This window comes from Cherax quadricarinatus, chromosome 77 (assembly GCF_038502225.1).
Source record: "Cherax quadricarinatus isolate ZL_2023a chromosome 77, ASM3850222v1, whole genome shotgun sequence".
Lineage (NCBI taxonomy): Eukaryota > Metazoa > Arthropoda > Malacostraca > Decapoda > Parastacidae > Cherax > Cherax quadricarinatus.
This window is the reverse complement of record NC_091368.1, coordinates 18,139,209-18,150,907: the sequence shown is the minus strand read 5'-3', so window position 1 is coordinate 18,150,907 and position 11,699 is coordinate 18,139,209. Positions and strand designations below refer to the sequence as shown.

Here is an 11,699-nt window from a genome sequence, read left to right as displayed (position 1 = left end):
CTCGAGGGAGCATGGGTCAGTAGGCTAATGTGTCATGAGTTGCATGTAACAACTTTTTAGATTTTAACGAATTAGTAGAGGGAGAAAAATCACTTACTGGAACAAACAGAACATTAGACGCCTGCCTAGATTTTATCCTTATTTATTTACTTAATATATTTAATTATGCACAGTGAAAGAATTATTTCAAATTAACAGTGAAAGCGCCTAAATAAGTATATTTATTTCTTGGAATGATGAAAGTGAAAAGTTCCTTATGGCTTCATTAAGTCAGTTGTAGCGGAGGTCCGTCGCTGGAAGATCTAGCACTTAGGATCTCCAAACAAAACACCAACAAACTGACAGCTGTACCACCGGCCACAACTACGAACATTCCCTGAAACACATACAAAGGAAAGGACAAATAAGATGTAGTTTACGTTAATAAACAATTCAGTATGATTCTATTCAAGATATGTACTTTTAATAATAATAGAAACATGTTTTCGTTATGCACAAGTGTAATGTCATTTTACCCAAAGATTTGCCAAGGACAGAGATGAACGGACGGTGAACTTCGTTGGAGGATTGAGACATTTTGTGGAGTTAGGAATATTTGCTATGAACCATTTAACGAATATCCCGGATTCCACAAGAGCCATAACTCTGTGTGCCAGAAAACAGAGTTAGGTTTATCAAAAGTTCTTACAAAGCATTCTATAAGAACTACAAAATATTACAAAATGATTCAATGAATGCACACACACACACACACACACACACACACACACACACACACACACACAGACTCAGAAGTGTCCCTGTTTGCAGATGATGTGAAGTTAATGAGGAGAATTAAATCTGATGAGGACCAGGCAGGACTTCAAAGAGACCTAGACAGACTGGACACCTGGTCCAGCAAATGGCTTCTCGAATTTAATCCTGCCAAATGCAAAGTCATGAAGATAGGGGAAGGGCACAGAAGACCACAGACAGAGTATAGGCTAGGTGGCCAAAGACTGCAAACCTCACTCAAGGAGAAAGATCTTGGGGTGAGTATAACACCGAGCATGTCTCCAGAAGCACACATCAATCAGATAACTGCTGGAGCATATGGGCGCCTGGCAAACCTGAGAACAGCATTCCGATACCTTAGTAAGGAATCGTTCAAGACACTGTACACCGTGTATGTCAGGCCCATACTGGAGTATGCAGCACCTGTTTGGAACCCGCACTTGATAAAGCACGTCAAGAAACTAGAGAAAGTACAAAGGTTTGCCACAAGGTTAGTTCCAGAGCTAAGGGGAATGTCCTATGAAGAAAGATTAAGGGAAATCGGCCTGACGACACTGGAGGACAGGAGGGTCAGGGGAGACATGATAACGACATAAAATACTGCGTGGAATAGACAAGGTGGACAAAGACAGGATGTTCCAGGGAGGGGACACAGAAACAAGAGGCCACAATTGGAAGTTGAAGACACAAATGAGTCAGAGATATTAGGAAGTATTTCTTCAGTCATAGAGTTGTAAGGCGGTGGAATAACCTAGAAAATGACGTAGTGGAGGCAGGAACCATACACAGTTTTAAGATGAGGTTTGATAAAGCTCATGGAGCGGGGAGAGAGAGGGCCCAGTAGCAACCGGTGAAGAGGCGGGGCCAGGAGCTAAGACTCGACCCCTGCAACCACAAATAGGTGAGTACAAATAAGTGAGTACACACACACACAGTGGAGATAGAAAGTTCTCCTGAAACACGGAGTGGTAGGGTAAACCACCAAGTGCCAGACACAATACATACAACCTAGAAAGAGGTGAAGAGTCTGCTAAGGGAACTAGACACCTCAAAGGTGATTGAAATGGATAACATCTCTCCGGGTTTCTGAGAGAGGGAGCAGATGCACACTCTGTACAACTAACAACAATTTTCAACACATCTTCCGAAACAGGACTGCTCCTTGAGGTATGGAACACAGCAAATGTAGTCAAAATTTCTGAGAAAGGATAGAGACACGTAGCACCAGTATTAATGACATGCATAGTATGCAAAGTCATGGAGAAGATTAAAAGGAAGAGATTTGTGGACTACCTAAAAAGGAATGAGCTTATCAACGACAACCAGCACGGATTCAGAAATGGGAAATCCTGTGTCACAAACCTGGAGTTCTATGACAAGGAGACAGCACTAAGGCAAGAGAATGATGGACTGTAAAAAGTCTTTTAACAAAGGACCCCGCAAGAGATTAGTGCAAAAGCTGGAGGACCAGGCAGGTATAACAGGGAAGGCACTGCAGTGGATCAGATAATACCTGACAGTGAGGCATCAGCGAGTCATCATACGCGACGAGGTGTCGGTGTGGGCGCCTGTGACGAGGGTTGTTCTACATTGGTCATTCATAGGACCGGTGCTGTTTCTGGTATATGTAAATGACATGGCAGAACGAGGAGCCACAGAAGTGTCTCGTTTGTGGATGATGTCAATTTAATGATGAGAATTCAGTCGGAGGAGAACCAGGCAGGACTACAAAGAAATCTGGACAGGCTACAGGCATGGACTTGCAAATGGCAACTGGAGTTCAACCCCGCCGAGTGCAAAGTCATGAAGATAGGGAAAGAGCAGAGAAGGCCGCAGACAGTATACAGCCTAGGTGGCCAAAGACTACAAACCTCACTCAATGAAAAGGATCTTGGGATAAGTATGACACCGAACACATTTCTTGAAGCGCACATCAACCAAATAACTGATGCAGTATACGGGCGCCTAGCAAAATAAGAATAGCTTTCCGGCGCCTCAGTAAGACGTCGTTCATTACTCTGTACGTCGTGTACACCAGACCCATACTGGAGTATGCAGCACCAGTTTGGAGCCCAAACCTGACCAAGCACGTCAGGAAATTAGAGAAAGTCCTAAGGTTTGCAACGAGACTAGTCTCGGAGTTAAGAGGCATGTCCTAAGAGGAGAAGTTAAGGGAAATCGACCTGATGACACTGGAGGGCAGAAGTGAGATAAGAGAAAGAGGGGTGGGTAGATTGCATTTTCAAAGTCCGCAAGAAGGGTTTCGACACAGATCCTCACATGAGATTAGTTCAAAAGCAAGAGGAGCTGGCAGGTATAACAGGAAAGGCTTTGCAATAGATCAGAGAATACCTGACAGGATGCAAAGAACGAGTCATGGTACTTGACGAGGTGTCAGAGTGGGCGCCTGTGACAAGCAGGGCTCCACAGGGATCAGTCCTGGGTCCAGTGCTGTTAATGTTATATGTGAATGACACGACGGAAGAGATAGATTCAGAGGTGTCCCTGTTTGCAGACGACATGAAAGTAATGCGTAGATTTCAATCGGATAAGACTACAAAGGATTCTGGACAGGCTGGAAGCTTGGTGCAGCAACTAGCTTCAGGAGTTTAAACACTCCAGCTGCAAAGTCATGATGATTGGGGAAGGTTAAAGACAAAGTACAGTCTAAGGGTCAAAAGTATGCAAACCTCACTCAAAGGATAAGGACCTTGGAGGAAGAACAATACCGAGCACATCTCCTGAGACGTACGTTAGCCAAATAACTACTACAGCATATGGGCGCTTGGGAAACCTAATCCCGAATCTAATAGGTATGTCCTATGAGGAGAGGTTAAAAAAAATCGACCTAGCGACACTGGAGGATAGAACAGGGGGGAAGGGACACGATAACGATATATAAAATACTGAGAGGAATTGACAAGGTGGGCAGAGACAGGATGTTCCAGAGATGGGACACAGCAACAAGGGGTCACAAATGGAAGATGAAGACTCAGATGAGTCACAGGGATGCTAAGAACTATTTCTTTAGTCAGAGTTGTCAGAAGTGGAACATTCTAGAGAGTGATTGCGGAAGGGCAAAGAAGACCGCAGAGTATGGGCTAGGTGGCAAAAGGCTACAAACCTCGCTCAAGGAGAAAGATCTTGCGGTGAGTATAACATTGAACACGTCTCCGGAAGCACACGTCAACTAGGTAACTTCTGCAGCATATGGGTGCCTGGCCAACCTGAGAATAGCGTTCCGATACCTTAGTAAAGAATCGTTCAAGACACTGTACACCGTGTACGTCAGGCCCATACAGGAGTATGCAGCACCAGTTTGGAACCCACACCTGGTCAAGCACGTCAAGAAATTAGTGAAAGTGCAAAGATTTGCAACAAGGCTAGCTTCAGAGCAAAGGAAGGAAAGGTTAAAAGTAATCGGCCTGACAACACTGGAGGACAGGAGGGTTATGGGAGACATGATAACGACATACAAAATACTGCGTGGAATAGATAATGTGGACACAGACAGGCTGTTCCAGAGAACGGACACAGAAACTAAGGATTGCAATTGGAAATTGAAGACTCGGATGAGTCAAAGGGATGTTAGGAGGTAATTCTTCAGTCACAGAGTTGTCAGGAAGTGGAATAGTCTAGAAAGTGATGTAGTGGAGGCAGGAACCATACATAACTTTAAGACGAAGTATGATAAAGCTCATGGAGCAGGGAGAGGACCTAGTAGCGATCAGTGAAGAGGCGGGGCCAGGAGCTGGATCTCGACCCCTCAACCTCAATTAGGTGAGTACACACACACAAACAGATGCTGTGTGTGCCACTAACAAAATTCTTCAACACATCCAGTGAAGCTAGACAACTACCTGAGATGAGGAAGATGGCAAATGTAGTCCCAGTTTTTAAGAAAGGAAACAGACACGAGGCATTAAACTACAGACCAGTGTCACTGACTTGTATAGTATGCAAAGTCATGGAGAAGATCATCAGGAGGAGAGTAGTGGAGCACCTAGAGAAAGACAAGCTTATAAACGACAACCAGCACGGTTTCAGGGAAGGAAAATCCTGTTTCACAAACCTACTGAGATTTATGAATAGGTAACAGAAGTAAGACACGAGAGAGTGGGGTGGACAGACTGGGTTTTCTTGGAAGGCCTTCAACACAAGAGGTAAATGCAAAAACTAGAGAATCATGCACACATAACAGGAGAGGCACTGCAATGGATCAGAGTATACCTGACAGGGAGTCAACAACGAGTCATGGTACGTGACAAGGTGTCAGACTTAGCGCCCCTGATGAGTGGGGTTCCACAGGGGCCAGTCCTAGGATCTGTTCTGTTTTTGGTATATGTGGAAGGGATAGACTCAGAAGTGTCCCTGTTTGTTGATGATGTGAAGTTAATGAGGAAAATTAAGTCGGTTGAGGATCTGGAAGGATTACAAAGAGACCTGGACAGGCTACAAGCCTGGTTCAGCAACTGGCTCCTTGAATTTAACCCCGCCAAATGCAAAGTCATGAAGATCAGGGAAGGGCAAAGAAGACCACAGAGTATAGTCTAGGTGGCCAAAGACTACAAACCTCACTCATGGAAAAGATCTTGGGGTGAGCATAATACCGAGCACATCTCCTGAGGCGCACATCAATCAGATAACTGCTGCAGCAAACGAACGTCTGGCAAGCCTAAAAATGTCGTTCCGATTTCTCAATGAGGAATTGTTCAAGACTGTACACCATATACGTCAGGCCCATATTGGAGTATGCAGCACCAGTTTGGAATCCGCACCTGGTCAAGCACGTCAAGAAATTAGAGAAAGTGCAAAGGTTTGTAACAAAACTAGTCCCAGAACTAAAGGGATTGTCCTATGAACAATGGTTAAGTGAAATCGGCATGACGACACTGGAGGATAGTAGGGTCAGGGGAGACATGATAACGACATACAAAATACTGCTAGGAATTGACAAGGTGGACAAAGACAGGATGTTAGAGAGATGGGACACAGAAACAAGTGGTCACACTTGGAAGTTGAAGACTCCTACGAGTCAAAGGGATTTTAGGAAGTTTTTCTTCAGTTATAGAGTTGTCAGGCCGTGGAATAGCCCAGAAAGTGATGTAGTGGAGGCAGGAACCATACATAGTTTTAAGACAAGGTTTGATAAAGCTCATTGAGCAGCGAGAGAGAGAACCTAGAAGCAATCACTGAAGAGGCGGGGCCAGGAGCTATGAATCGACCCTTGCAATCACAAATAGATGAATAGGTGAGTACACACACCACTCATACTCATACAAACCTATACATACACAAACGTAATTTAAATTTTTACCTGTGATTTAAAGATGTCACAATAGGGTTATCCTTCTGACTTATTGCACCAGACGAGAACGGCAGATACCCTTCTCTGGACGAGTAAAAGTCACAGCGACCTGTTCAATACAATTGTTCACCATATTTATTTTTGAGGTAAAAATGCGAATATTTTGTAATTGTTTGTAAAAATGCTTTCATGGAGCGTTACTCACTTGTTTTCTTCACTACTTCTACTACTACTACTACTACTACTACTAATAATAATAATAATAATAATAATAATAATAATAATAAGAATAAGAATTAGTAGTAGTAGTTCTAATAGCAATAATAGTAGTAATAGTAGATCTAGAAATAATAATAATGTAATATCTTTATTTTCACAAGTACATGTACAAGGTATACAGACCATAGCTGACACCAATGACATACTACTATATAGAAAGCCACTTGTTATGCTGAGCATTTCGGGCAAATTAGGTCAATTTTGTCCCAGGATGCGACCCACACCAGTCCACTAACACTCAGGTACCCATTTTACTGATGGGTGAACATAGACAGCCGGTGTAAAGAAACACGCCGAATGTTTCTGCTCTCGCTGGGAATTGAACCCGGACCCTAGCTGTGTGAAGCGAGAGCTTTAGTAACCAGGCCACGATGTACATTTGAACACAAGAGAGTGTTTCATTATTGCAGGGTGAAACAGTGCTTTTGCGATCTGACTGTTCCATCATGCGATATTATGGAGCTATATCACATAATATGAGGCCATGTTATGACAGGAAACAGATTGTCCAGTGAGATTATTATTATCCTTTGAGCCAAACCCATAAGGGTTATACAGCATTGCAGGGCAGTGTGCACTCAAGGTTGAATATGCTTGATCTGAGACCAGCGAGGGTGGAGAGTATAACAAAGGTAGAGTTAGTGAGGCGGTGAGAAGTGCTAAAGAAATAATAATCAAAGTTTGTGTAATAAATCTATTGCTGACAAAAGGTCAAAGAGGGAACCTGTGTCAAAGGTGGGGCCGTCAGTTAGCAGGGAAGATAAAGTATGTGTTAGAGTGGTGATGACGTCGAAGGTAAATTCTGCCTGCCCGATGGTAGACAGGACAGTCTAGCAGAATATGGCAAACTAAAATTGGAACTTGACTGTACTAACAGAGTGGCACTAGGCGCCTCTCCATGAGATACCCATGAGCAAGACGTGTGTGCCCGATGCGAAGATGGAAGAGCGTAGTCTCCCAAGCTCAACATCGATAAGAAGACTATGATCCTAAGCACGCCTTGATAGAATATAATTTGTTATGAATCAGTTCAGACCAACGTTGTTGCCCAACATAAACACGACAAGCAAATAACGATTTATTTGTAGGTAGGCTTGGATCCAATATATAAAATCACTATGAGAACTACATACAGTTCATCTTCACAATGCTTAAGTCTTATAAATGACGTTGTATAAAGCTGGCCAGGAACACTGCTGCAAACCCGGTACCATCACAGAATTTAGAACCATTAGTGTAAATTGCAACGGAATTAGAATAAGATGGGAAGAGATTAAGCAAAAGAGATTGAAAAGCAACTGTATGTATTTGAGCTTTTGCGTATGACAGAGAGGAGGAACAGACTCGAATTGTCGGAACCTCCCAAGAGGAAAGAGAAAAGTTAGATACTAGATAAACATATAAAGGGGATAATTGAAAAGAAGCCAAGAGCGAGTTTAGACGAAGAGGAAAGGGACTGAGTTAACGGAGCAGCGATCAAATAATGAACCTCTACTGCCGTCTGTTACCATCCTGTATGAAGAAGTATCGTGAAGGTCACGAGAGCGGACAAAATATCACAGGCAATTAGTATCACGCCGATCGTTTAAAGATGGAACATTCACCTTTGCATATAGGCTCTCGACAGGAATGGAACGAAAAGCATATTCCTGATGATAAATGACATCAAGTTAAGAAAGAGTTTTGGGAGAGGCCGCAGAATATATCTGGTCCCATAATTTAGTTTCGATAAGATTAGGGCTGAATGACGTCGAAGGAGAGTTTGTTGATCTGCCCCCCCCCCCAAGAAAAATGAATGGCAAGTTGCTTTCAGGGAGGTAATGTGAGGTTTCCAGAACAGCCGGCGATCAAATAGAAGACCGAGAAATCTGACCGTAACACGTTCAGGGATACGGGAACAATACAAGTATAATGGAGTATTATAGATAACAGAGCGTTTAGTAAAACTAATCTGGTGCGTTTTAGTACCAGAAAATATCCCTGTCGACAGCATTGTGGAGAGACAGGCTGCTACTAGGTGGCAGTTAGAGCCTGCACAAACTATAAGAGATAAGAGAGAGATTTCGTTCAGATTTTTAACCCCGGATAACCCAAGAAAGTCAGTGCGTCATCGAGGACTAACTTATTTCCATTGGGGTCCTTAATCTTGTCCCCCAGGATGCGACCCACACCAGTCGACTAACACCCAGGTGCCTATTTGCTGCTAGGTCAACAGGACAACAGGTGTAAGGAAACGTGTCGAAATGTTTCCACCCGCCGGGAATCGAACCCGGGCCCTCCGTGTGTGAAGCGGGAGCTTTAGCCACCAGGCCACCGGGCAAAGTCATCAACATAAAGTGATGGCTAAATATATGGGAGAACAGAAACTAGATCATTAATAGCTAACAGACAGAGAGCGGTGGTAACGACATCACTGAGTGACACCTTCAGCCTGGATATAGTAAGAAAAGTATATCGTTTACCTGGGTACGGAAATGTCTCAGACAAGTGACAATTTTCTCTTGCAATTATTTTTATCGCAATGTTTAAAACTAAAGTTGAATAACACTTTCCTTTTCAGTTTAACGTTTAGTTTTCTAAATTTCTGATCGTTCCTCGTTCTTCACTATATAAAAAATTAATAATAGTTTTTAAAAATCGCAAGTTAATTAATTTTTTAATTGAGTAACTTGTTACAGAGAACATGAATGAGATTTGTAATATGTTCTTTAATAACAATAACTTTTACATGAAGAAAATATAGAAACACCAATCACCTGTTTCCGTGAAGTCTTGGGCAGTTAAATATCTGAGTGATATGTCGACGTCTACGAGGACGTGAGTGCCTCGTCTCACCAAGGTATTTATAGCAGTCTTGTACTCTTGCGGTGCCATGTAAATCACTCGTCCTGTAGCTTCTAAGTCAGCCACTTCTCGGATTATGCCAGATTTAGCATTCTGTGTGAGACAATTTGAAGTGGATGAATAATGAACGTGTAATATACATAGATTTCTGGATAAGAGGAACATATTTGAACTATATTTACACGTAATATCAAATCTGATATCAAACAGATTACAATATAATATTCAATAATAATGTGGAATTTTTAATGATAAATGCTTTAAAGTTCATTAACGACTATTAAAAACATCTTGGTTAATATCTGAGACTCCCAGCAGCCTCGGCTCTGGGTTCTCCTTCGACATTGGCTGTCTGGGTACCAGAGGGGATGAAAATAAGAGATTATGACCTGAGTATATATATATTCCACTGTTTCACGTTTTTCACCTGGAACGTCGTTGGTGAGTCTCACCTGGGTTTGGATAATCGTCCACGTGTCATGATGTCTACTGTAAGCCATGTCAAACAAAATATCACTACCTATTGGCTATAGCCAACACAGTGAAATATGAGTTTGGGAGGACTTACCTGGGTGTGTATTATAACCCCCTCCCCCCCAAAAAAAAGTGACACCGGGAATGATGGTCTGATTGGAGGTAGGATGAGGTCACTCTTCCTTTGAATAATGTTGAACAGTTTAGTAACTCGGCAAAGTGTGTTGGACACTAGTGTTCTTGTTAATATATTCAACATCCAGTTGTTTCAGTATCACTAATCTCTGTTCACTAGATTCACTCATCAACATAGATATGTACCAAACCATACCATGGGCGGGGTTAGAACCCGCGATCAGAGAGTCTCAAAACTCCAGACCGACGCGTTAGCCACTGAGAATTTTGAGACTTTCTGATCGCGGGTTCTATCCCCACCCGTGTTATGGTTTGACTCACGAAATCGTAATGACACTATTGCAAACAAGCCATACCACGGGTTCAAACACCACCCTGGTATGGTTTGTTTGCAATCTTGTCATTACGATTTCGTTCACTGTATGGAGACTGGTGACAGCTTGCTTAGTAAAGATAACTATCGTAGTTTCAACACACTCTTTACTTCAGTTCTTTTCAGTCATTTATCGAGCTTGAATAGCAACACGAAGATGTACGATTTGGCCACGAATTTATGATTCTAGGCAAATATACAGTGTCTTAAGCCAGCAACGAACAACAAAATACCTTTCATCAGTTGACTGCACACAGCCAAATACAATGTGGCATTCACGGAGGCCCACACAATGGATCACTGACAGAATAAACACGCAATAAGGGAGGTTTAGCCTGTATATCACAGAATCGCTCATTTGCTCAGAACTACTAAACATTTCAAATGATGTAGTTGAAGTTTTGGCAGTAAAGATCGAAAGCCAAAACTGTCATTGTGGTTATGTACAAGCCTCTAAATGCAACTTCCCAGCAAATTCAGAAACAGTTTTTGAAAATCGACCACTGTCTGGAAAATCTTCCTACTCATGCTCCAAACATTTTGCTGATGGGTGACTTCAACTTAAGACACCTAAAATGGAGGAATATAGCAAATAATGTTTTAGCAGAGATAAATCCAGAAGGCAGCTCAGATAAAAATTCACACACACACGAGCTATTAATCTCTGCACCAAATTCACCTTAAACTAGCAAATAATAGAGCAAAATGATTGGAGAATACACTGGACCTCATCTTCACTAACAATGTTGATCTGATATGAAATATAGCCGTAGCAAAGACAATACATTCAGATCATAACATAATAGAGGGACAGACATTTATGTGCAGGGTTCCTGACCAGCAAAATGTGATCAGTTATGAAGGTGCCTTCACAAAATCCAACTTCAGTTACAAAAACATAGTGAGATCAAGCCAACTATGTCTTAAACGAAATAAGCTGTAAAGATATCTTCAACAACACGGATCCGAACCTATGCCTAAAAAGAATTCAGACTGGCACTTGAGGTCTGCTTAAGGCACATTCTTTAAAGGAAAATGAAGGTAAGATGTAAACTAGAAAGAGAAATGCTCCCTATACAAGCAAAGGTGAAGAATCACAGAGCTGCTGAGATGGGCGAGTATATCTGAAATACGAAGGGAGGCACTGATCAGAGAAATAGCAAATATCGAACTTAAACTTAAGAATAGTACAGGAGCCAAGAAACTCAGGAAGAACTAAAAGACATAAATGAAACTGAAAGAAACACAAAATATTTCTTTTCTTATGCCAAATCTAAGGCAAAAACAACATCCAGTACTGGACCCCCTGTTTAGACGAGATGGAACTTACACAGACGACAGCAAGAAAATGAGTGAGATACTAAAGTCCTAATATTACTTGGTTTTCAGAGAGCCGTAAACCAGACTAAGGGTCGACAACCCAAAAGAATTTTTTATGACCGAGACTCAAAATTTGGGCAACTCAAAAATCCATGATATTATCGTAACACCACATGACTTCAGAAAGGCAAT

The 11,699-nt window shown here is 42.1% G+C and overlaps 1 protein-coding gene across 1 annotated transcript in view; it reads right to left on the bottom strand.

The window, feature by feature from the left end:
* Nucleotides 1-265: 265 nt before the first annotated feature.
* LOC128702063 (probable glutamate receptor) overlaps nucleotides 266-11,699 on the bottom strand; it is a 129,534-nt gene continuing 118,100 nt past the window's right edge. The window contains exons 9-12 of the mRNA XM_070101508.1: nucleotides 9,118-9,298; nucleotides 6,092-6,191; nucleotides 516-645; nucleotides 266-376 (exon numbers count right to left, since the gene is read on the bottom strand). Coding sequence (XP_069957609.1) covers nucleotides 266-376; nucleotides 516-645; nucleotides 6,092-6,191; nucleotides 9,118-9,298 — 522 coding nt within the window. The remainder of the gene's footprint in view (nucleotides 377-515; nucleotides 646-6,091; nucleotides 6,192-9,117; nucleotides 9,299-11,699) is intronic.